General features: G+C 38.8%; 1 protein-coding gene across 3 annotated transcripts in view; it reads left to right on the top strand.

Moving 5' to 3' along the window:
- Positions 1–27,597, top strand: part of Sugct (succinyl-CoA:glutarate-CoA transferase) — a 719,395-nt gene that overhangs the window by 92,187 nt on the left and 599,611 nt on the right. For all 3 annotated transcript variants that reach the window (XM_076939338.1, XM_076939339.1, XM_034510479.2), the window contains exon 7: positions 16,228–16,319. In XM_076939338.1, coding sequence (XP_076795453.1) covers positions 16,228–16,319 — 92 coding nt within the window. The remainder of the gene's footprint in view (positions 1–16,227; positions 16,320–27,597) is intronic.

The raw sequence follows: 27,597 nt of genomic DNA on the forward strand, positions 1-27,597 counted from the left end.
CATCTATCTAATCTATCTAGACCAGGTTGACCTCAAAGTTACAGAGATCAACTTGCCTCTACCTCTCAAGAACTGGGATTAAAGACATGTACTACCATGTTCATCATGTTATCATATTTATCATCTGGCTTTCTGCTACTAGGAAAAAACTTTTTTTCTGTTATAAAAATGTATGAAATTGGGGACTCTTAAAGTCACATTAGTCTATAGGTTATATGCTGTAGCTGTCATTTTCTCATATCCACAGATTTGGCTAGTGGTAACCTCTCTCTCTCTCTCTCTCTCTCTCTCTCTCTCTCTCTCTCTCTCTCTTTCAAATTATTTTATGTATATGGGTTTTTGGTTTGCATGTGCACAACATGCACATCTCATGGCTTTGGAGGTCAGAAGAAAGTTACCTGGGTCCTTAAGGAACCTTAATTAAGTACCCAGAGCTTTAGTTAAAGATGGTTGTGGTCTGCCATGTGGGTTCTGGGACTTGAACCTGGGTCCTCTTGAAGAGCAGTAAGCACTGTTAAGCACTGAGCCGACTCTTCATCCCTTCTCCCAATATGAATGTCTTAAAGATGTCTCTTGCATACATTCACCCTAAACTTGCTCATTGAACACTTCCACATTTTTTAAAAATTATTTTTTAGGTTTTTCTCATCATGCCAATGCTTCTGTCCAGTTTTCCCCAGTGATCCTTGATTTTATTGAGTGGAGAAACTAAGATCTCAGAACTCGATGTGTTTATATGTAACTGCAAGCTTTTAAGCCTCCTATCAGCTAGTCTGTACATAATGAGTTTTACCAGGACCATCACATGCCATTGCTTTCCTTTAGTTTTATGTTATTTCTCTGCCTTGAGATTTAATGTCACTGAGAAAATTTGGCAGCAGTGTTTATCTAAGTTTGCACTGTGAAAAAGTTTTAATTGCTCATGGCCTCAGGGATTTTTTTCTATGTGATGCTTTCTTTACTTTTGTTCTTTTGTTTTACTTATTTATTAAATTAAGAATTTGTATTTACTGTTAATTGAGAATTTTCCTCTTGACAATGGAACAAGGGTAAAGGCGATTCTTATTAAGTTGTTACTCATTTGGATTATCCATTTATCTGGACTTGATTTGAGATAATGTTTAGTCTTGCTTTGTAAAGAGGTTTGTACTGAATATGTTTTGTGTTCGTTGTCTAGAATGTCCTTTCAAAGGCTGACCTAGTGCTGCTATTAGGAGTCTGGGAATCCAGCTATATTATCCAGGAGTTAACTTATGTGAGAGTCTGGCTGGATTTTAAAATTTCTTTTTTACTAAAAAGTTTATTTTACATTTCTGTCATTTAAGATTTGGCTTTTTTTCTTGAAGATAAAAATACATAATGAAGTTAACTGTCCTCATTTTTTTTTAGTGATTTTTGTGGTGCATCTATCAAACTATGGGCTGCATTCTTCTTTGAGAAAATAATAAAGCTTGAAATATGGAACTACTGATAGCTTTTTAAACATGGAAATATATCAAAATTCATAGTTAGAGGACAAATTTTATTTCTTTTCATTATATCACTGTGGTTTCTAATAGCTTTTCCTTCCATTCTTGTATAAGCCTTTTGGGATTTAAAATAATCTGTGCTCGTGTGTATAAATGCACTGGCAAGGCATCAGAACTTTGTAGTGATGGCCTCCTTTTAGATGATGAGCGGTTTAATGACTTGTGTTTTCCATAAAAATATATTGCATATAACAGTTAAGATAATTTTCTTGATACCCGATCACCCTGACTACCATAAATTGCATGGAAACTGTTTTTGAAAGTTTATATGAAGAATATCACAGACATGAAAGGAATAGCACAAAACACAAACTATGCACAGTTAATTGACAAGGTGGAAATTTTTACTGTCTACCTAGTATATTGTTGGAAAAATACATGTACGTAAAACAACTGTAAAACAAAAAGTACTTTTAGCATTACCAATTAGAGATAGTAAAGCAAGTGGTAATTCTGTAACAAAGGTGGGATGCTTTTGTTACACCATCCAGTTCATCTTCTTGTTTGAATCGGGAGCATATTCTTGTTAGCATGATGTTTCCCATGTTTTAAGTCCTTTGCGATTAATCAATCAATTTTGCTGCAGCTTCTGATAGAAATTGGTGATCTAATTTCAAAGGTTGTTGGGAAAGCAAACTACACTAATTATACTTTTGGTCTTTAAACCAGGTCTAAATTGTTGTCATTCCTGATCACAGTTTTGTTCTAAATAATAAGTTGTTGGTGCTCATGGAAATGCTTTATAAAATGTTACGCACAGTCACTAATGTCAATAGTTTAATAGCTGCTTATAGGATTATGGTAAGCACTGGTGTGATCTTGGGTGTGAGCACTTAGCTGTTCACAGCACCAAGCTTTTCTCATAGTAATTAAAATGGGACAATAAAATTTATTCCATTTAGTTACTGTGAAGCATAAATGAGATGACATATAAAGCATGAGTATAATTTCTTTAAATATTCTGGCCATACTATTTTCATTGGTTATTTTATTTATTTACATTTCAAATGTTATCCCTCTTCCCAGTTTCCCCTCCAAAAACTCCCAATCCCAACCCCCCCCCCCCACTTCTATGAGGGAGCTTCCCCCCACTCCCACCTCACCACCCTAGCATTCCTCTGCATTGGGGCATGGAGTCTCCACAGGACCAAGGGCCTCTCCTCTCATTGATGCCCGATAAGGAAATCCTCTCCTACATATGCAGCTGTAGCCATGGGTCCCTCCATGTGTACTCTTTGGTTGGTGGTTTAGTCCTTGGGAGCTGTGGGGGGTCTGGTTGGTTGATATTGTTCTTCCTATGGAGTTGCAAATCCCTTCAGCTTCTTCAGTCCTTCCTGTAACTCCTCCATTGGGATCCACGTGTACAGTCTCTGGCCATACTATTTTAAAATTTTTATTTATTTATTTATTTGTTTACATTCCAGTCTCTGCTCCCCCCAAGTCCCTCCCTCTCCTAGTCCCTTTACCCCCTCCCCAGTATTCGCCCCCCTCACCCCACCACTAAAGCTTGTACATCAAGTCTCTGCCAAATTAGGTGCATCCTCTCTCATTGAAGCCAGATAGGTCAGCCATGAAGGCTGGGCTTTCTGTTTGCTACATATGTTGCTGTGGGCCTTGTTCCAGCCCATGTATGTTCTTTGATTGGTGGCTCAGATTCTGAGAGCTTCCAGGGGTCCAGGTTTGTTGACTCTGTTTTTCTGCCTATGGAGTTCCTATCTACTTCTGGAGTTCCCATCAATCCTTCCCCCAGTTCTTCCATAGGTGTCTCTGACCTCCATCTAATGTTTAGCTGTGGGTATCTGCTTCTCTTTCTGTCCACTGCTGGGTATAACCACTCAGAGGACTGTTATGCTAGGCTCTGGTCTTCAAGCATAACAGAGCATCATTTATAATGTCAGGGATTGGTGTTTGTCCATGGGGTGGGCTGGTTATTGGTTTGGCCATGATGTTTTTATAACTCTAAGTTGTCTCTGTTATTTGACCTCTGGAGTCCTTGAATTAAGTATGCTTAGATTGGCTTATAGGTGTGTTGCATTGGACTTCTGCTGAAGTGTTTGTAACAGGAGGATGGAAGAGGGAAAGAGACATATGGATATGACTGTAGAAAGAAAAAAAAAACTATTAAACTGAAGATATGATTGAGGGGAAAGTTTTAAACAAGAGGCTTTCCACAATGTTCTTAAGGAAGTTGAGCAAAAAGGCCACAAGATTGGGAAATTCTGGTTCTTTTGGCTCTTCATGTCTCACGAAAGAGGCATGACAAGAGAAGTGCTCACAAACCAAAGGGCAAACACAAGGAAAACTACTTTTTAGAAAATTATCTCCTGAGTGTTACTTCTTACTCTCGAACTCACCTTTCTTATCTGTATGCTGAGAACTTTGGCCTAAAATCTTTTCATATCTAATATTATTTTGGTGTACTTTCACTTTGTTTTCTGATGTACTTTTATATATTCAAAATGGAATTAGCATAGAATTTTAGAATTTATTACTATTGCTTTACATCTTATTCTGAAAAAGTGATAAGAAGTATAATGTAACAAATTTTTAGTACCCAGTTTAATAAATTACAACTTACCATGTTTTATTCATAATTCTGCCTATTATGGATCTTCCAGAGAATGTTTACAAGTAAAATTTAGAACTCACATAATTTCCTTTCTAATTATCTTAGAATATATTTAATAGGAAATGATCTTATTTAAGTCCTCAGTAAGGCGGGCGGAATGGCTCTGACTACCCGAGTTCTATCCCTGGGATCCACATGGTGGCAGGAGAGAGCCAAGTCATCTGGTTTCCACAGAGACACTGTGGCAAGCATGAATGCAAGTTCTCCATCTGTGTCTCTGTGTCTGTGTCTCTGTCTGTCTGTCTCTCACACACACACAAATTTAAAGCCTAAATATGCAAGCCATTATTACACACGAATAAAAATAGTAATTAATGTAATTAAGCATGCAATTGCCATTCAGATTTCTGTCTCTCAAATTTGAAATTTGAAAGCAGGCCACATTTTTTCATTATCTCACAATTCCTTTCCAATCTTTCTTTTTCATTATGAGTTTCATAATTTTTCTTTTGTCCTGTTATGGTAATTGTGTTTCTGTGGTGTCTTTAATTTTAATAATACATAGAGAAATCTGTAAGAGTATTCAGATTTTTATTTGCGTTTTCCTTTTCTTAAGAATATTCAATAGAAAATGATGATTGTTTTTGTAGGTATTACATAATGACCTTTTATTGTAAATTTGGAAGTTATTAATGCTTACCTATGTTTATTATCAATAATATTTGACTGTATTAATTCGGTAGGAATTGCATAGCTGTGGGTTTCAACTCTTATTGTTTTCTTCATTGTTGGTAAACTTTTACAAAACAAATCTTTCTGGATGCTGGGGAAATGTCAAAGTTGGCAAAATGCTTGCTGTGCAAAAATGAGAACCCAAGTTTGAATCGTCAGAACCCACATAAAGCTCTGGGCAAGGCAGGTTGTATTGGCAACTCCAATGCTGGGTGATCGGGGTGTATAGAGATAGATGGATCCCTGGTGCTCTGAAATCACCTAGCCTAGCCAATCAGTGAGCTCCATGTACAGCTAGAGAACCTGTGGGTTTTTTTTTAAACAAGCTGTAAGTGATTTAGTAAGGCATCTGCCTTCATCTCTGGTCTCCAGATATATTTATATAACACACACACACACACACACACACACACACACACACACACACACACACAAATTATATCATCAACTACTTGATTATTCTAGATATAGTTTACTTAGTGAAGGTTAGATAGATGCAAAATTTCTTCCTTACAAATCTTCACAATATGAATTTATTCTCTAGTATATACCAGTAGTCATGGGTGATTAAAAATTCATAATGAACCCTCAAAATTTAACATACTTAATTTGTTTAAATCAGATACTAGGAATACTTGTATTCTTTATTCTTGGACATTTTCAATGGGAAAAAACCCAAACATTTGAGTTAAATAAGATATTAAAAATACCAAGTCTTTACTCCCTTTAACGTAAAAAATGCATGCATGCGCGTGTGTGTGTGTGTGTGTGTGTGTGTGTGTGTGGTGTAGGAGTACTTGTTATAGCATGCAAGTGGAGGACAGAGGGCAATTTTGGAGAGTCAATTCTGGCCTTTTACCTGAGTTTCTCTTAGTTTTCTGTGTGCAGTCTATTCCTGGCTAGCTGGCCTATGAGCTTTCTGCCTGATCTCTGCCTCCTCTCTCTGTCTCCCACATCACAGGAGGAATGCTGGGATTACAAATGTATACCAGCATAGAACGTGCAGGTTCTAGGACAAGAATTTAAGTCGTTAAGCTTTTGTGAAAAGTAACCTGGAGAGCTGTCTTCAGTGCTTATCATTTTAACTCTTCACAGTATAAAAAAACAACCAAATAACCCAACCAACCAACCAACCAACCAACCAACCAACCAACCAACCAACCAAAAACAGCTGAGAAAAGCAAAATGAAGATATGTATATACATTTGACATACTTGATTATCTATCACAAAAATATTTTCTTACCTTCAGCTCTTCCATGTAGTGGAAGATGTAATGGAATTGTTAGAATTTCTGTAGCTTTTAGAATATTTAGTATTAGCTCTAATTGTATTAACATGTATATATATATCTGGCAGAGGTGTACTCATCTTTGAAACGTCTTTCTTCCTTGTTCTTAAGTGGCTGTCACTGGTCTGTGTTTTGGAGGGAATCAGATAGCAGACAGTGAAGATGGGAATAATGTGTAAAGTAGCACCAACAGAGGGCGAGAGGAACTAAAGAGCTATCCATGTTTAGAGAACAACTACACTGAATGTAAATTGTTTTGGGGTGTGGCAGAAGATAAATGGAGTGATGCGTGACTCCAACAATTTCAACGGCAAGAACTCCATCATAAAGAACCCAATATGTCATGTCAAGGAATATTATTATTTTGAGAATTTTAGTATGAAAAAAAATCTTGATCAGATTTTTGGAAGTTTTTTGTATCCCATGAAGAGTAACCTGAGGCAGATGAACATTGAATGAGGGTATAGGAACTTAGATAGATGTGGGAGATATCTGGCAGGTCAAATAATCATCCAGGAATTATTAATCAGTTGGACATGAGCACAGAGTGAAGGACAAGAGTTTAGGGTAACTCAGGTTTCTTGACCATGTATATGCTGAGATGTGTTTTGTATTAAATGAGATGTTGACTATAGGAAAAGAAGCAACGTTGGTTAATGGTTGTGAGTTAACTGAACTGGGATGTCATTTCTGTGTAGGACATCAACACTTTGTAGGATTTTGGACTTTTGGATGAAGATGGCAATGAAAGCCTAAGTACACACGAACATCTTTGGATTTAAGAAGACAGATTTGAGTCCACATCTCAGCTCTTCTATAACACTTCCTATGCTTTATTTTGTTCTCTTTCCTTTTATTACCATCAGGCTAAAGCTCTACCCTGAAGCTCTTGGTTACTTAGAATTCTCAAGCTTCCTTTAGGCTGATCTCTGTCAGGAAAGCTGTCCTGAGAATTGAGGCACTCTAGGTTTGGAGCAGGTGTATATAAGCATTGGGTGCTACTTAATCTTAATGCTGAGCCCGACCCAACACAGGACAGGAATGGGTTTTATGAGCAGCATCTGTTAGTTCCTTTCTTCTGGGGTGTGTGCAGAACCTCTCATCAGTTTTTCAAAGGGATTTGTGATTGCCCAAATGATAAGCATTGGTAGAGAGAGTATTGAATACTGTAAGGTGTCACAGAGTTACAGAGAGTGTGAGTTCCTATTACTGCTGGTTTTTAAGATTGCTGGTGAAGGAGAAAAAAAAAACATGGGCAAGGCACTATTCAAAAGAAAAGTAAAGTAAGGGAAACCAGGAGTATATATACTCTTAGGGTCTCAACTGCAAGTTTTGCTGTGTAGTCAGTGTTCAGAGAGGCCACAAGATGGCGATCTTGTCCCTTACAGTGAAAGTAAGTGGGCAGGGGAAAGGGAAAGAGGGAGGGAGGGAGGGAGGGAGGGAGAGAGAGAGAGAGAGAGAGAGAGAGAGAGAGAGAGAGAGAGAGAGAGAGAGAGAGAGAGAGAGAGAAAGAGAGGAAGTAGAAGGAGGAGGAGGAAGAGAAGGAGAAGGAGGAGAAAGAAGAAGAAGAGTAGGAGGAGGAGGAGAGGAGAAGAGAGAGGAGAGGAGTAGAGGGGAGGGGAGAGGAGGAGAGAGAAGGAAGAGAACAGTGTGTTTCTGCTTCTCTACACCCTCCTTAAATTTTCCTTACCCCCTTAATTTCAACATAAAGAACTGATAGATTTTTTCTGTTAACTTTGGATTATAAGCACAGTTGTTAAAATAGTAAAGATAAAAATAAAAAAGCAACCCTAATTGTTTTTATTTTATACTCAGATAGTTACTGAACTTTCAACAGATAATTCCAGTTTTCATATTACCAACAGTTAAATCTAATTGTCAATATAGTCCTCAAAACTGTTGGTATTATTAATAGCATTTAAATAGTTAAGTATTAAGTGAGAAGGCAGATTTTTTTTTTTTTTTTGCTTACAAACACATGTATATACACACATGCATGTTACTTTTTTTTTTTTTTTTTTTGAGACAGTGTCTCTCTAAGTAGCCTTGGCTGTTGAGAACTCACTTGTAGACAAGGATAGCCTCAAACTCACAAAGATTGACCTACCTCTTTGTCTCCCAAATGCTGGGATTAAAGATGTACATCACTATACACAGATTTACTGTATAATATTATTATTATCACATTCTTCTCTCTAATGAGCATTGTTATGTTCCAACTGTAAAAAGTTTTCCCTTTTTAATAGTTGTTAAACAACTTATTTATCATACTAGAGATTTCTATTCTCAATACTTTGACATAGCTCAACATACGTTTTCTTATGATATAAATATTATATGGAAGAATGTAAGCTTGGTGTGTTGACTAATATGTATTTATTGATTAATGAATATTTAATGCTCAATATAAAATTCACTTTGCTTTTGCTATGCAGTCAAGTTGAATTTTGAAGTAAATGTGAGTTAAATGTTAGTATTATCAGTGAGGATCACAGGAATTAAATGAATTGTTGAAGATTTAATAGTTGGCAGAGAGTCTGGGCCAGAGCACGGAGCAGATCTTGGGTGGCAGCTCTGTCCCCAACCTCCAAGAACCCAAAGGAAGCAGGGATCCCAGGCGCTCGAACTCAGGCAGTATCTTAGGTAAGCAGACAGCAGGGCCCGCCCTAAACAGGGAGTAACTGGGAACCAAAAGGACCCAGGAAGTCACTCCTGGCCCGGAACACTGTTTCCTTCCAGTCTGGGCCAGAGCACTGAGCAGATCTTGGGTGGCAGTTCTGTCCCCAACCTCCAAGAACCCAGAGGAAGCAGGGATCCCAGGCGCTCGAACTCAGGCAGTATCTTAGGTAAGCAGACAGCAGGGCCCGCCCTAAACAGGGAGTAACTGGGAACCAAAAGGACCCAGGAAGTCACTCCTGGCCTGGAACACTGGTTCCTTCCAGTCTGGGCCAGAGCACTGAGCAGATCTTGGGTGGCAGCTCTGTCCCCAACCTCTAAGAACCCAGAGGAAGCAGGGATCCCAAGCGCTCTAACTTGGACAGTGTCTTAGAAACTAGTTCCCAGATCTGAGTCCTGGATCAGACCTCTGCCAGGTCTGCTGTTGTGTGGACCCCGGATTCCACCTGAGACATACTGGAAGGTCCACTCAATCCAGAGCCACAGAGGAACAAATGAACTCAGAGCTTCAGACAACATATCCTGAGATATTCTAGAGGAGACACTGCACCCAGAACAGCAGACACCTAGCTGGACTACTACCTTGGAGGCACTATATCCTGAGGCATCCTAGAGGTACCACTATAATCAGTACAGCTGGAAAAGATCACAGAGACATCTGGACCCTAGGAGATTAGACACAAGCTAGATAACTAGAAAGACAGGCTTCAGTCAAAGACAGCAAGTACAGGCAGCACTAGAGTTAACCAGATGGCAAAAGGCGAGAGCAAGAACATAAGCAACAGAAACCAAAGTTACATGGCATCATCAGAACCCAGGTCCCCCATCAGAGCAAGCCCTGAACACCCCATCACACCAGAAAAGCAAGAATCAGAATTAAAATCACTTCTCATGATGATGATAGAAGGCTTTAAGAAAGACATAATTAACACTCTCAAAGAACTTAAGGAGAGCACTGGTAGACAGATAGAAACCCTTAAAGAGGAAACACAAAAATCCCTTAAGGAATTTCAAGAAAATGCAACCAAACGGGAAAAGGAATTAAACAGAACCATGCAGGATCTAAAAATGGAAGTAGAAACAATAAAGAAATCACAAAGGGACAGTACCCTGGAGATAGAAAACCTAAAAAAAAGATCAGGAGTCATAGACACAAGTATCACCAACAGAATACAAGAGATGGAAGAGAGACTCTCATGTGCAGAAGATACCATGGAAAACATTGACACAACTGTCAAAGAAAATGCAAAATACAAAAAGCTACTAACCCAAAATATACAAGAAATCCAAGACACAATGAGAAGGCCAAACCTAAGGATAATAGTTATAGATGAGGGGGAAGACTCCCAACTAAAAGGACCAGTAAATATCCTCAACAAAATTAGAGAGGAAAACTTCCCTAACCTAAAGAAAGAGATGTCCATAAATATACAAGAAGCTTACAGAACTCCAAATAGTTTAGACCAGAAAAGAAATACTTCCCACCATATAATAGTCAAAACATCAAATGTACAAAACAAAGAAAAAATACTAAAAGCAGTAAGGGAAAAAGGCAAAGTAACATATAAAGGCAGACCTATAAGAATTACACCAGACTTCTCACCAGAGACCATAAAAGCCAGAAGATCCTGGACCGATATCATACAGACCCTAAGAGAACACAAATGCCAGCCCAGACTACTATACCCAGCAAAACTGTCAATCATTATTGATGGAGAAACCAAAATATTCCATGACAAATCCAAATTTACACAGTATCTCAACACAAATCCAGCACTTCAAAGAATAATTGGTGGAAAACTCCAAAACAAGGAGGGAAACTATAACCTAGAAAAAGCAAGAAAGTAATCTTCCAAAAACCCCAAAAGAAGATAGTTACACAAACATATCTCCACGGATGTTAGCCCAAAAGCTTGGATTAGTGAAGACTCAACCCATAGACCACATGAAGCTCATGAAGAAGGAAGACCAAGAGGGGATGCCTCAGTTCTACTTAGAACGAGAAACAAAAATGCTCAAGGGAGCAAATAGGGAAACAAAACATGGTACAGAAACTGAAGGAGGGGCCATCAGGATACCATTCCACTTGGGTATTCACCCCATGTACAGTCACCTAATCTAAACACTGTTGTGGATGGCTGGAAGTGCATAATGTGAGGAACATGATATAGCTGTCTCCTTAGAGGTCAGCCAAAGACTAACACACTCAGAGGACAATGTTCACAATTAACCACTGATATGATCAGGGGTTTCCCAATGGAGAACTTAGTGAGAGGACTGAAGGAGCAGAAAGGGTTATTGACCCCAGGTGGAAAGCAACAATACCAAACAACCAGAGCCCCCCAGGGTCTAAACCACCAGCCTGGGAACACATAGGGAGGGACCCAAGACTCCAGAGGCATATGTAGGGGAGGATGGCCTTGTTGGACATAGGTGGGAGAGGAGTTTCTTGGTCCCATAAAAAAAAAATGAACACACAGTGGGGAGGGGGGGAATGATGTGAGGGTGGGGAGGGGATAGTGAGGGGGGGTAGGTGCGGTCACTGCCTCATAGAAGCATGAGGAGGGGGATGGGATAGGAGGTTTCTGGGTGGTGGGAGGAAGTAGGATAAGAGGATAAAATCTGAAATGTAAATACTACAACCAATTTTAACAAGCGGGGGAAAAAAAAGTCTTCAGAACCAACATCTTTAAAAAAAAAATGTCAGCCCCCTGGGGGTGGGAAATTTTTTTTTTTTCTTGATACTAAAACTTGTTCTGAGAATTGTATATTGCAGAATACACAGCCTTGGTGTATCTACTCATCAAGCATACTGAGCAGACCTGCCCAAACCTCTGATGTCCTGGAATTCCATCTGGATGCAGTGAAGACACAGCATCAGAGGCTTATCAACTTACTCTTCCCCCCAACCCCTCTTCTAAAATCTCAATGCCCTTAATCAGCTTGAAGAAGTTAAAGAAGAGTCAGCGCCCCTATTCCCTGAGCTTGGGGACTAATGTGGTTAATAATGGTCTGTCATTCTAGGGACAAGTAGTGGTTTTGTTGGAACAGGGGGGATTAGCTAGGACTTACTGCATAGCCATAACCTACTGGTAGAAATCTGTATAATTATTATCAAGATGAAGTTATAAATTCTTAAATGGTACAAAATTTACTTTGATCTCAAATTTAAGGTTTTCATTGGTACGAGCCTCTTATTAATATAAAAATGAGATGAATATTGATACGCTCATGGGCATTGTGCCTGTATAACACATTTAGGAATACAATGCCTAGACCCAGCCCTTTTTTAATCTTTTTAACTGATTTGGGACGCTTAACCTATGAGTTAAGGGTCTATAGCAAATTCATATTTTTGAGTTTATTGTTAGGGTGTTTCCCATATTTTATTTAGAAATAGCTGAGAGGAGTGAACAGACAACAGTCCAGTTACCTTACATGGATAGTTGTTTTTCAAAACATCAGAAGTCCATAGAACTGATGCTACAAATATTTATATATTAATGTTCATATTGATTAGAGATCTGTCTGCTCCTGACAGCTTCCTGTCGTGGATTCTAAGAAGAAATTGAGCATCCTTGGAGTTACTCCAGTTATGTGGTAACAGCTACTAGGCAAGAATTGCCTCTCTCCATCTACAGGCAAATTACTGTCCAGAAAAGGACACACATGCAGAATAGTCGACTGATTATATCTGCCTAGACAGAGTAATCAGTCCTTAATAATCCTGCATCACCAAGGTCTGTCAGATGATTCTGGGCCAGAAGGCTGAAGATTTGATGCTCCAACGTTTGGTAGTATAGGGGCTTTTCAGGTGTTCAGAGGTCTCTATAAATTGGCTAAGTTTTAGAAGCTATGCTTTGTGCTTCCCACAATTATAGTTAACTCAGTCATTCTGGATTTCTGACGGGGTTGAAAACTTACAGCTATTTACCATAAGAGAAAAGATTTGAGTGGATGGTCGTCAGCTGACATTCATCCTAAAGCCAGGTTCAGAAGTAAATGTTTTAGTTAGGATAGATGACAGAGGTGCTGGTTAGTCAACAAAAGGATGGACGGGGTATTAGAACTATCTTGTACCTCACTGGTACAAATTAGCATAATTATGCTCTAATTGTATTTTGAGAGAAAAGTTTCATTTTAACAGGAAGGGTGATGTGTAGGAGGAGCTAAGGTAGGAGGAGTACTGAGAGGAAGAAAAGGAGTAAAAAGAGGAGAAGGAAGAGAGGAGAAGCTAGGTGATGAAAGAGAGAAAGAGGGGGGAGACAGGGAGGCAGATATTCATGCATCTCCACCAGTCAAAGATAGTTGTTATATCTAGGTTGGTCAGTGGGTTACACCTCTGATTGAACAATTCCAAACTTATAACGCTTATGATTAACATTATTTAAAAAAAATGTATAAATGCAAAAAGGAAAAGGGGGCATGGGATAGGGGTCTTCTAAGGGGGGGGGAATGGGGAAAGGGGATGACATCTGAAGTGTAAATAAAATCTCTAAAAAAAAAAAATTAAAAAAAAATAGTTGGCAGAATTATAATTTGAATACGGATTTTTTTAGCTCTGAAGTTTACTCTCTTTTTCATTGTGCCTACTATCTCCAGTGAAAACATTTACATATTTCTTTGCTAGAAACACTCGGAAATTGCAATTTAAAGTTTAGGGTATTTGTGCTTCATTCACTCTTGTTATAAGCTGAACAAAAGGAATTTATATCACAGTGCAACCGTCATGATGTGCTTTTATTTCGTAACTGATTTTCTCCTGAGCATATTTCTCGGTGAACTTATTTAGAAGAGTCCATTTAGTGTTGTGCTGATGGTGAGAGGCCTTCTTACTTGAAGGATTTGGGCTCCTGGCTAGATGCACGGATTGAGCTCATTAAAACCTCATCCTTCTTGTGACTCCTGTTGAGCTCGAGGTGGTTTACCAAGCACAGTGTTCTTTCTGTATGCTGGCAGCTTAGCTCTGCTTCAGGATGCTGTTCAGTGCTGGGAATTGCCTGTGGCTTGGAAAACACTGCAGTGAAGACTGTGAGCCTAGTCTAGTGTACCACTTACAGATGCAGACTAGCTCCACTCACATCCACTCACTAAAGCTTGGAGGAACGTTCCAGATTCCTGCATGGTGACTTCTGACTTGACTTCTTTTATTATTATGACCTCTTCACAGTCCCCTTTTGTCTTTTAAGAAAAAGTTTAAAGAGTAGTTGTTTTGAAATTATGAGCTTTGTTTTTGAAATGAAGGGAAAACAACTTTTTACCTGAACCAGGACATTCAAGTTTTTCTTTTAAATTGTAATTTAAATATTTTTTCATAACTGTAGTAGTAATAATAGTGGTATGTGGAATATTGCAGTAGTAACTGTAAGATAAATATACTGGAAAGATTGTCTACAAATAAATGATAATTGAAATTAGATGATAGGTTTATTACAAATTTGCTTTCTTTTTGTTTCAAAATTTGAATAATAAAGCACAAGGAGACACGTATGGCACATTTTCTGTCACCAGTGATAAGGGATATTAACCAAGCCTGTTGGTACGCACTGGTAATCCCAGCACTTGGGAGTGTTGAGGCAGAAAGGCTCAGAGTTCAAGGTGGGGCTATAGATCCAGAAAAACAAACAAGCAAAGAGAAAAATATCTTTCAATCTTTAATTATTTTAAGAGTATCTTAATATTACTTCATGTTTCATGTGAGGAGTTTATTTCTAACAGAGACTATTTGGTAGCAAACATATCTGGGTAGGTTAGCTGTTGGTTAGACCATAGAAACACAGCTTTGCTTCTTTGTTCAGTTTATAGATTGATCATGATTAAAATCATTATTTTTGAGTAAAAAGTATTTATTCTTGAACTAACTGTCATCAAACATCGTACTACTAATCAATAAACCAGTATAAAACACATCTGTGAGGATAAATGCTATGAACACAAATAGCATAAAGGGAAAGAAAAGCGTGATGTGGGCTGCTTTCTATAAATGGCCACCAAGGGAGGTCTGTTTGCTAAGGAACCATTCAATCAGCGGGCTGGGGGGAGGGAGGAACTGAACCAGGGTGCTCCCCACTGTCTGGTGAAGCAAGTCCCCCAGGAGCCCCTTTCTACATATTTATAAAGCAGAGCATTTCAATAGATATGTCAGCAAAGCTTTTCATTTCTTCACTTTCTGGGTAATAAATGGGATTTGGAGTTGGAATCCCACAGCTGATAGAACCTTTAGGATTAAACAATAAGTACTAAGAAAAAAAAAAAAAGGAGGAGAAAAGATTCCTCATGTTCTTTGATTTTTGTTTTCCCTTCCTAACAAAAAAGTCAGAAAGAAAAGAAAAAAGTAGCACCTAAAATGACACCGTTAGGTAGGTCATTGAATTGTTTTATATCTGACTATTGTTTTGTCCCTTGAAAATAAAGTGGCCACCTTTATTCCCATCTGTCAGTAAATTCTTCTTCTTTTCTTCTTTTTCCATTAATAGTTTTTTTTTTTTTTTTTTTTTTTTTTTTTTTTTTTTTTTTTTTTTTTTTTTTTTTTTTTTTTTGACAGGGTCTAACAATGTAGTTCAGGCTAGCCTCAATCTCTGGGTCCTCCTTCCTCAGCCTCCTGAGTGCTAGGATTGCAGGTACACACTGTACCACCATTCCTCAAATATGTCCAGCTTTAAACTCCATCACTTATAACTTGTTTGCTTAGTTGAGAAATAAACAAACCTAATCTAAATAAATGCATTTTGCTTCACTTTTGTCCTGCCACACAGAAGAGTAGGTAGTGTCTAGTGAGGGCTTGCAATGAGCTGAAGAAGTGATACTGGAGGAGGCCTAAGGAGAGAGAGCGAACCCCTTGTAAAGGGGGAGCTGTTACTTAACTTGGCTTGCTGCCATTGGAAAATATAGGCTAACACTGAATGTATTTCTGACCACCCTTTATTTCTGAGATAAGATTTCTCTGTGTAGCCCTGGCTGTTCTGGAACTCACTCTGTAGACTAGGCTGGCTTTGAACTCAGATCCACGTGCCTTTGCCTCCCAAGTTCTGGGATTAAAGGGGCACACTACTGTGCCTGTCTTATTTTCTGACTTTTAAAGAAAAGTCAGAAATTATGTCTTATGTGCTATTCTTTATATTTTTTAAATTGTTGCCAATTAAAATCATTTCAAACTATTCTAAAGGCAAAAAAAAAAAAAAAAAAAAGAAAAAAAGAAAGAAAGAAAAAAGAAAAGAAAAGAAAAGAAAATACCCTAAAAAAAAACCAACCTGAGGCAGAATGAGGCCAGCAACTCAGAAGGCTTTTGCTTTCCTAGTATATAGTTAATTCTTACTGCTTCCACCAAGGGCCATACAGGTGTAATAGGAACATCACTGCAGGTTTTTGAGGTGAATGGTTTTAGCACACTGTCACACCCCAGGTGGCACTGAATGCTTGTTCTTGTTGCAGGATATGGCCAGACAGGACCCATGTCTCACAGAGCAGGTTATGATTCTATTGCCTCTGCTATGTCTGGTCTAATGCACATCACAGGACCTGAGGTAGGTATTCTTAGATTATTCTTATTTATTTCTCATATTTTCCATAATTTATCTCATCAAGTTAAGTTAGAATTAGTTTTAGAAAGAAACCAGGGAAACAGAATAACTTTAAAATTAATTTTTTAATTTATTTACATTCTAGTTGTTGCCTCTCCTTTTGGTCTCCCCTCCCATAATTCCTCATCCCATTCCTCCTCCCCTTTTTCTTCGAGAGAGTGCTCCCCACCACCAGACCTCCTCCTTCACTGGGGCCACAAGTCTCTTGAGGACTAAGTGCATCTTCTCCCACTGAGGCCAAACCTTGCAGACTTCTGTCATATATGTGCCAGGGGCCCCTGACTTGTCTGTGTATGCCTCCTGGTTTGTGACTCAGTCTGGTTTGCGAGCTTCCTGGGGTCTGGGTTAGTTGAGACTGCTGGTCTTCTTATGGAGTCACCCTCCCTTTCAACTTCTCCAATCCTTTCTCTAATTCAACCATAGGGGTCCCGGAGTTCAGTCCAATGGTTGGGTGTAAGTATCTGCTTCTGCCTCAGTCAGCTGCTGTTAGGGTCTCTCCATGCCAGACTCCCATCTGTAAGCACATCATAACATTAGTACTAGTATCAGGCCTTGGTGTCTACCCCATGAGATGGATCCAAAGTTGCACCAGTCAATGGGCCACCTTTCCTTCAGTCGATTCTCCATTTTTGTCCCTGCAGTTCTTTTAGACAGGAAAAATTGTGGGTCAGAAATTTTGACTGTGAGTTAGTAACCTTGTCCCTTCACTTGAGGCTCTGTCTGTCTATCTACTGGAGGTGGACTTTTTGAGTTCCCTCTCCCCAGTGTTGAACATTTTGGCTAAGGTCACCCCCAATGAATCCTGAGAGACTCTCACCTCCTGAGTTTCTGATACTTTCAAGAGGGTTTCTCATCTCCCCCGACTCCCAGGCTGCTTGTTTTCATTCATTCTCTTGGCCCTCTGGGTTTCTCTCCTGTCCCCCCATGTCTTGTCCTGTTCCCCTCTTCCCCCCTCATATCCAGGTCCCTCCCTCCCTATGCCTCTAGTGATTATTTCCTTCCCACTTCTAAGTGGATTGAAGCCTCCTCACTTGAGCCTTTCTGCTTATTACATTTGTTAAGGTCTGTAGGTTGTATCCTAGGTGTTTGATACTTTTTGGCTAATATCCACTTATTACTGAGTACATACCACACATGTCATTTTGGGTTTGAGTTACCTCATTCAGGATGATATTTTCTAGTTCCATCCATTTGCCTGCAAAATTCATGATGTCCTCATTTTTAGTAGCTGTATAGTAAGTATTCCATTGTGTAAATGACCCATATTTTCTGTATCCATTCTTTTGTTGAGAATCTGGATTGTTTCCAGCTTCTGGCTATCACAAATAAGGCTGTGATGAACATGGTGGAACATGTGTCTTTGTGGTATGGTGGGGCATCTTTTGGGTATATGCCCAAGAGTGGTATAGCTGAGTCTTCAGGTAGATCTATTTTCGATTTTCTAAGGAACTGCAGATTGATTTCCAGAATGGTTGTACCAGTTTGCAATCCCACTAGCAATGGAGAGTGTTCCTCTTTCTCTACATCCTTGCCAGTATGTGCTGTCACCTGAGTTTTTGATCTTATCCATTCTGATTGGTATGAGGTAGAATCTCAGGGTCCATTTTGATTTGTATTTCTCTGATCACTAAGGATGTTGAACATTTCTTAAAGTGCCTCTTGGCTATTTGAGATTCCTCTGTTGTGAATTCTTTGTTTAGCTTTGTACTCCATTTTTTTAATTGGGTTATTTGGTTTTTTTTTGGAGGTTAATTTCTTGAGTTCTTTGTATATTTTATCCACAAATGTGTGGGTTTATTTCTGGGTCTTCAATTCTATCCCATTCGTCAACCTGTCTGTCTCTGTACCAATACCATGCAGTTTTTTATCACTTGCTCTGTAGTACAGCTTGAGGTCAGGGACGATGATTCCCCCAGAAGTTCTTTTATTGTTGAGAATTGTTTTAGCTATTTTGGGTTTTTGTTTTTCCATATAAGTTGATAGTTGCTTTTTCCATGTCTGTGAAGAATTATGTTGGAATTTTCCTGGGGATTGCATTGAATCTGTAGATACCTTTTTTTTTTTTGGTTTTTCGAGACAGGGTTTCTCTGTATAGCCTGGGCTGCTGTCCTGGAACTCACTCTGTAGACCAGGCTGGCCTCCAACTCAGAAATCCACCTGCCTCTGCCTCCCAAGTGCTGGGATTAAAGGCATGCGCCACCACTGCCCGGCTGTAGATATCTTTTGGTAGGATGTCCATTTTACTAAGAAGATCTTTCTATCTTCTTAGGTCTTTGGTTTCTTTTTTCAGGAATTTGAAGTTCTTGTTGTACAGATCTTTCACTTGCTTGATAAGAGTTACACTAAGATATTTTATACTATTTGTGGCTATTGTGAAGGGTATTGTTTCTTTCCTAATTTCTTTCTCAGCCTTTGTATCATTTATATAAAGGAAGGTTACTGATTTGTTTCAGATAATTTTATATGCTGCTATTTTGCTGAAGACGTTTATCAGCTCTAGTAGTTCTCTGGTGGAGTTTTGGGAGTCACTTATATATACTATCATACCATCTTTAAATAGTGATACTTTGACTTTTTTCTTTCCAATCTCTATCACCTTGATATACTTTTGTTGTCTAATTGCTCTAGCTAGGACTTCAAGTACTATATTGAATAGATAGGGGGAGAGGGCATCCTTGTCTTGTCCTGGATTTTAGTGGGATTGCTTCTAGTTTTTCTCCATTTACTTTGATGTTGTCTATTGTTTTCTTTATATTATGCTTAGGTATGTGCCATGAATTATTGATTTCTCCAGGACTTTTAACATGAAGGGGTGGTGATGATCATGTGTTTTTCCCCCTTGAGTTTGTTTATATAGTTTATTTCATTGATGGATATATCATACCATCCCTGCATCACTGGGATGAAGCCTACTTGACCATTGTGAATGATGGTTTTGACGTATTCTTGGATTTGGTTTGTGAAAATTTTATTGAGTATTTTTATATCTATATTAATAAGTGAGACTGGTCTGAAGTTCTTTTTCTTTGTTGGTTCTTTGTGTGGTTTAGGTATCACAGTAACTGTGACTTCATAGAATGAATTAGATAGTGTTCCTGCTGTTTCTATTTTGTGGAATAGTTTGAAGAGTATTAGCTCTTCTTGAATCTGATGGAATAGGTAATAAAATCATCTGGCCCTGGGCTTATTTTTTCTTACAGCTTTTAATATTCTTTCTAAAACACTCATATGCATTTAGTGTTTTGATTATTATGTGTCAAGAGGATTTTCTTTTCTGTTCCAATCTAGTTGGTGTCTTGCAGGCTTCTTGTATATTTATGGCCACCCCTTTCTTCAGGTTAGATAAGTTTTCTTCTATTATTTTGTTGAAGATGTTTTCTGGCCCTTTGAGCATGATTCTTCACCCTCTTTTATTCCTATTATTCTTAAGTTTGACCTTTTCATTGTGTCCTGAATTTTCTGGATATTTTGGGTTAGGAGTTTTTTACACTTTGTACTTTCTTTGAACCGTATGTCAGTATTTTCTATGGTATCTTCTAAGCCTGAGATTCTCTCTTCTATCCCTTGTATTCTGCTGGTGATGCTTGCAGAATACCAATAGGTGATCTCTCCTAAGTTGGTTATCTCCAAGGTTGCCTCCTTTTGTGTTTTCTTTATTGTCTTTATTTCTATTTTTAGTTCTTGAGTCATTTTGTTTAATTCCTTTAACTGTTTGATTGTATTTTCCTGTATTTCTTTAAGGGATTTGTTTGTCTCCCCTTTAAGAGCTTCTACCTGTTTGCCTGTGTTTTCTTATATTTCTTTAAGGGAGTTCTTTATATTGTCTTTAAAGGCCTCTATCATTTTTTATGAGATGGGATTTTAGGTCATTATCTTGCTTTTCAGGTGTGTTAGGGTATCCAGGGCTTGCTGTGGTGGGAGAACTGGTTTCTTCTTTTGGTGCCAAATGGCACTGGGTTCTGTTGTTTATGATCTTGCTCTTGCTTCTGGCCATCTGGTTGTCTCTGTGTTAACTGGTCTACGTGTCTCTGACTGGAGCTGGTGTCCTTGGAGGCAGATAGAGCTCTGTGACATGGGTTAGAGCAGGCCTCCTTAGAGGCAGGCAGTGCTGTCTCTGGTTTGGGTGGGCCTATTGTGTCTCTGGTTACAGCAGGCCTCCTATTTCCTTGGTTACTGTGGACTTCCTGGGAGGCAGGCAGGCAGGCTGTGTCCTTGGTTACTGCAGACCTCCTTGGAGGCAGGCAGGCTGTACAGTGTGAGAATGTATAAAGCTGTTGATTTGGCCTGGTTGGAAAAGTGGACTAGAAGGAAAATGGAGCTGGTCCACAGGGTTGGGGAGGTCCCAAGTCAGCTGGGCTCTGAATATTTGATTATTGCAAACCTCCTGGGAGGCAAGTGGGCTGTAGTGTGTGGGCCATATTGGCCACTGATCTGGCTGAGACTGACTTTTTAATGAGCTGAAACTTAAATGTCAATATGACTTCATGAAAAAGAACAATATTTTTATTAATATCTGTTAGGTTGATGTGGGTCCCACATCTGACACCCCATAAGGGGTTAGGGCTGTGGCTTAGAGAGGCAGAGGCACAGGAAGATGAGGTCGCTTGGGAAGCCGGAGTTCTTGGTTTGGGACCAGCTGGTTCTTAGGCTCTTGGGCCCCTCGACGCTGCTGGGGGGATTCGGAAGGGCCGAGAATAAAGTGGGGCCTACAGGCTAGATTTGCCTGCAGCTAAAGGGAAGAGGGGGAAAGATGAGCTCTGGCTATGTCCCATGCTCCACTGTTCCCCATGGCAGATCCCGAAAAGAAGAAAAATAGTCCATGGTCTTAAGATGTTTATTGTCATGGCAGAAAATAGATGAAAACTATACCCCAGTATTTTTAGGGCGGGCCTGAGGTTAAATACCTTTTACAAGGAGGAGGGTCTAGGAAGAAATGTTTAATTGGCTATGCCCCTCTGGCCATTAGGTACCTCATTAATACAGAGATCTGTCTTGAGGCTGTGTTGCCTGTAGTCATGCCCTCTACCTGTGGAGGGGCTAGGGGTCATTGTCTTATGTGACTGAAGGAACCCACTCTATGGAGGTCTGTGACCTTGTGTCAGAAGCCGGGAGTTGGGGAGCAAATGCCTATGCCTACTGTCCCTTCCAGGGAACCCTGCGGGATCACCTGCTGGGTTACTGGGGTTTTAAACCTAGCTCAACCAGAAATCAGGCTGCCTTTCATGGTCCTACAAATATCATGTGATAAACTTTTTTTTTTTTTTTTTTATTCAGACTACTATTCTAAGTCAGCTTTGTTTGACTTGGAAATTTTCTTTCATCAAAGAGAATGGCTGATTAGATGATAAATGTCCACTTCTGCCTGTGCTTAGAGAATATACATAGAAGACCCTTTTCATCTAGAATAGTTTAAGCAGTGATGTATTTGCAAATTTATTACTTAAAGTGACAGAGTTTTGTCTCACCTGTCATCTATACTATAGTCTAAATTGTTTCACACTATGGTTCCTCTCCTTTGATAGTTTGTTGCAGAAATTCTAAATGAATATAGGTATCCAAAATATGTTGGGTTAGATCAGAGCAAAGACTTTTGGGGGAAATATGAATGTTATTGACATAACACAAAAGCATAGTATAAAAACTTAGTAGATAAAGGTAAAAGACACCCACTTTAAACCAAACAGGCTGGCAGTCGCTTAAAGCAGATGTTCCTTCTCTTAGCTACTTTTCTTTAGTTACTTCTAGAGAGATCACTGCAGGGCTTAGATAAACTGAGGCAGAGTGACTTCCTTTAAATTTTACATTTAGTTCAAAGCAAGTATGAGGTTTTAATGTCATAAGATACAAGGACCTTTGTACTTTTGTCTTCTGATGTTTCATTTTTAGTCACAGAAGAGGATGTATATAGTCCTTCCTTTAAATAAGAAGGGCTTGATTTTCTTTTTGTTCATTGAGAGGACAGAAAATGGACATATCTATCTTTATTCAATCCCTGGGCTCTCATTTGGTAAAGATGTCCTTATTGTGAGTGCTTTTATTTAAAAACACTGAATTCAGTTTGAAAGAAGCGAACACATTTGGGGCCTACCAGTCTTTACCCAAATTCTAAAATGAGTGAAAACTATGGAGGTAAGGGCGTCCGTGGGTCCACTGGAGAACTGCACTGCGTTCTGACAGTGTGGCTACGCAGTGTGTGCTCTGCCTGCTCACTTCTAAAGATGATTTTCTAACTAGCTTACAAAGCAACCCATTTTATTGTCACTTTCTTTCTTTCTTTCTTTCTTTCTTTCTTTCTTTCTTTCATTCTTTTTTTTTTTTTTTTTGTTTTTTTTGTTTTTTTTTTTAGACAGGGTTTCTCTGTATAGCCTTGGCTGTCCTGGAACTCACTCTGTAGCCCAGGCTGGCCTCGAACTCAGAAATCCGCCTGCCTCTGCCTCCCAAGTGCTGGGATTAAAGGCACGTGCCACCACCGCCCGGCTTATTGTCACTTTCATAATACATTATTTTAGTTTTTTAGTTGACTTTCCTCATTTGCTCCTCTCCCTCATAACCTCTTTTCCATAAGTACACACACACACACTCACACACTCACACACACACACACACACACAGAGAGAGAAAGAGAGAGAGAGAGAGAGAGTGAGAGCGAGAGAGAGACATACACACACACCACACACACTTATATGTATTTAATGTGATTTTAGGTAAATAAAATATGAATCCTATGGCTGTTTCAATCTTCTTATTCATACTTTTAGTCCTTTCTCTCTCTCCTCTTGACCTCCTTACCAGCTTCCCCAACTAATTCCACATTTTTCCTTTTATGTTACTCCTATGCTATGTTCCTCTCTCTAGTGCCCTCCCTGCCATGGTAACATTTTACTTTCTTGGTTTCTGTGGTGACTCCATGTTATATGCTCACATCTGAAGATTTGGAGCTAGGAAACATATATAACAGAGAACATGTGCCATTTATGTCATTTGGGTCACCTCTGTCAATGTAATATGTTTTTAGTTCTATTTACTTATAAATTCCATGATTTCATTTTTCCTTATGGCTGAATAATATTTTAGAGTGTCTGTGAAACCTGTTTCCATTACTTGTTCATCAGTTGAAGGGCATTTGGGCTGTTTCAGTTTCCTAGCTATTGTGATTAAGGCAGTGATAAACCTGGCTGAAGAAGTACCCGTTGAGCCCTTTGAGCGTATGACAAGGAGTGGTATAGCTGGGTCATATGGTAGATTTATTTTTAGCTTTTTGAGGATCCTTTGTATTAATTTCCAGAGTAGATTTCCAGTTTGCAATTCTGCCAACAGTTACTGAGTGTCCCCCTTTCCCTACATCCTCCCTAGCATTGTCTGTTGATTGTTTCTTGCTCTTTGTCAATTCTGACTGCAATGGGATGACATCTCAAATTTGTTTGGATTTGTATTTCTTTTTTTAAAAAGATTAATTAATTAATTTATTTATTATATACACTGTTGCGGCCCGAGCTGCCCCCTGCTTGGGGGCCAGAAATGTTGAGAACTGCTCTACCCCACGTTTGGGGTCCAAAATGTCTCGGACCGTTCTGTCAATGTTGGGACCCACACTGCCAAAAGCCTTGGGGGCTAAACTGTTAGAGCCTGCACTACCCCAAGCTGCTCTGGTCTGCGGGTTGGGGTTCAGCAAGAGAGAGAGGACAGACTCGAGGAATGGAGACCAGACAGAGTGTGATTCAATCCCGTTTATTCTTCAGTCTCTCTTCCTAGTCCAAGTCCCAAGTCTTAAGTTCCTAGTCCCTAGTTCCTAGTCCCTAGTACCTCCACGTTCCAAGCTTCTTTCCAAGCTCCCTTCCAAGTGCCCTTTCCAAGTTGTACTCTAAGTTGTATTCTCTAACCTAATTCCTAGTTCCAAGTTGTACTGAACTCTTCTGTCTGCCTCTTGCCTTTTATATGTCTCACCTCTAAGCCACACCTCTAAGTCATGCCTTTAAGTCATGCCCTTAGGCCTTGTCTCTAAATCTGATCTCTAAGTCACGCCCTTAAGTCTCGGCTCTAAATCACAGCTTTAAGTCTCACACACCCAAGGGAAGATCCTGGATATCTAAAGCAAGATGTTACCAGAGTGTGCTCAGCTGTTGTAGGCTATTGTAATCAAATCTCTTATCAGGGTATATGGCTCAAGATGGCTGCAAGAATGATATCCGCCTTCTGTCGGCTCACCACAATACACAATGTTCTGCTTGCATATATGTCTGTATGTCAGAAGAGGGCCCAGGATCTCATTATAGATGGTTGTGAGCCACCATGTGCTTGCTGGGAATTGAACTCAGGACTTCTGGAAGAACAGTCAGTGTTCTCAACCTCTGAGCCATCTCTCCAGCCCTGGATTTGTATTTCTTTAATTGCTAAGGATGATGAGCATCTTTTGATTTTTTTTGGGGGGGGGATTTTTTTCAAGACAGGGTTTTCTCTGTATAGCCTTGGCTGTCCTGGAACTCACTCGGTAGACCAGGCTGGCCTCGAACTCAGAAATCTGCCTACCTCTGCCTCCCAAGTGCTGGGATTAAAGGCGTGTGCCACCACTGCCCGGCCTTGAAATATTTCTTGGCAATTTATATTCCTTTTCTGAGAACTCTGCATTTAGATTTGAATGGGTCTTTTTTAAAAAACTCTTTTGAGTTCTTTATAATATTCTGAATATTATAAAGATTATCTTCTGTCAGATACATAGCTGGAAAATATTCTTTCTTTCTCTGTGAGGTTGTTCTTCACTTAATTGTTTCATTGGTTCTGAAAAAACTTTTTAGCTTTGTGGAATTCCACATGTCAATTGTTGCCCATAATCTATTCGCAAATGAAGTCCTATTTAAAAAGTTCAAAAGAACTTTTTAGGAATTAAAATATAATTGTCATTTTTTCTGTTTATTTTACTCTCTTAAACTTTTCCCAAGTACCTGCCTTTTAACCTCACCCATCCATTTTACTACTTCTCAAATTTATGTCCTCTTTTTTATTGTTTTATAAACATATAATTGTTATGTATGTTAACTTCATAAGATACATAAATACAACCCATTGAATCTGTTAAGTGTTGTTTGTGTGGATTTGATTTCAGGGCTTATAACTTGTTGTTGGACAACTAATTAGGAGATTCATTCTTAGGAATGACTAATTCTCCCCCTCTCAGCAGTCATTAGTTGATTGTGTGTAGATTTCCCCCCCCCAAGGGAATATTTTTCTTGATTTTTTTTTTTTTTTTTTTTTTTGGAATTTTATGTAATGCACCCCAGTCACACTTCCCAGTCTTGCTTGGGGAATAGTGAAAAAGCAATGATTAAGCTGAGGTGGTTGAGAGAAGGGAAAAGTAGAAGAGGGAGCACAGAGAAGGATAAATCACTAAAGACCTTTTTAAAAAGACATACAAACCCACTAGTATAGAAAAATTTTATACATGCATAAAAAGAGTTAAAATGGACTTTTCCCATATCAGAGTCAACATTGTCCATACAAAACAAATGACAAATGAAAACCCAACATAGGTTATAACAATTGCCTCCCAGAGTTTGAAAGTAAGTCTTTCTTGCTACAAAAACTTGTACTTCAAACACAAGACTCAGAAGATTCAAGCTCCGTTTGTGGATTATCTTTCACGTACTAAAATTTGATATGCTACCTGTTAAGGGAAGGAACCAAACAAAAGTCTTACCCAGCCAGGATTTCTATGAAGCACATTTACTAACACAGCAAGATAATTCTGAATGTTTAAAGCTGGCATTCATTGGCAGTAACCAACAGCTCTCTAGTCATACTTAAGGCCCACTCAAGGGGAAGGAAATCATGCCTGGTACCGAAACTCAGTCAACTATTCAGATCTAGTGAGATCATGGGTCTCGGGTGAGAACATACAATCATCAGAATTAGATCAAATAACTACATTAGATCAGATCTTAACTTCTTTCTAAATACTTGATTTTACAACTACAGATAAATTTATCTTGCATCCTCCCCATGGAGGGGGGGGATCTTCCCTTTGCAGGAGAAAACCACAACTGGTGAAAATGTAGAGGACAACAACTCATAGGGTACCTGTGCCCAAGGCTCATGGAACATTGCACAAGAGGGGCTGGTAGTTTTATAAGAGTGGAGGAACAGAAAATCTGCTGTAAGATTATATTTCTTAAAATGATAGGATATCTATCCATGATACTTCAAAATATGACTACCTAAACCAGACTAGAAAGAAAAATGGCAACACCAATGATCATTCTAACTGAGAAGGGGGAAATAACAGGTTCCCATCCCTACACTAAAAACCTGCAGCCACCACGGGCCATGTTGATATGAGAAGCCTATGCAGTCATCTTAGGCCATCTTGATGTATGTGGTCCTGCTTCAGCCAAGAGCCATGTTCTTTTTAATACATTTATCTCTTTCTTTAGACTTTCTAGTTCTTTGGAATGTAAAAACTTTAAAATATGTTCACATAATCCTCTGAATTTTCTTGGAGTCTGTTAAGGTGTATTACTTTCATCTCTAATTTTATTAACTTGCATTATTTTTTTTTAGCTAGTTTGGCTAAATATTTGTCAGTCTTGTTATATTTCCAGAATACCAATTCTTTATTTCATTCATTTCTTTTCACTTCTAGTTCATTAATTTCAGCTCTGACTGTTATTATCTCTTCTCATCTACTTTCTTAGGGTGTTGTTTGTTTTGTTTTTCTATGGCCTTTAGCTACATCATTAAGTTATTTATTTGAGATCCTTTGATCTCAAATCTCTTAATGTAGAAACAGTGCTATAAAATTCCCTATTATGACTGCTTTCATTGTATCTCAAAAGATTTTAGTATGTTGTGTTTTTATTTTTATTCAGGTATAGAAAAAAGTTAATACCATTCTTGCTTTACCTAATTTTGGCTCAGTATTGTGTTGTTGAACTTCCATGGATTAGTGTACTTTCTGTTTTCTGTGGTGTTCAGATAGAATGGGACATATGATTTAATTTTCCTTGCATTTGTTGAGATTTGTTTTGTGTCTTACTTTGTGGAAAGTCCCAGGAGCTGCTGAGAAGAATTTGTATTCATTAGTGTTTGGGTAAAATTATATATATATATATATATATATATATATATATATATATATATATATATATATATTAAAATAAAATATATATATAATCATATATATATATATGATTTTATGATGTCATTAATTTTCAGAGTCTCTTTAGTCTAT

The sequence above is a fragment of the Arvicanthis niloticus genome, chromosome 8 (genome assembly GCF_011762505.2).
Source record: "Arvicanthis niloticus isolate mArvNil1 chromosome 8, mArvNil1.pat.X, whole genome shotgun sequence".
NCBI lineage: Eukaryota > Metazoa > Chordata > Mammalia > Rodentia > Muridae > Arvicanthis > Arvicanthis niloticus.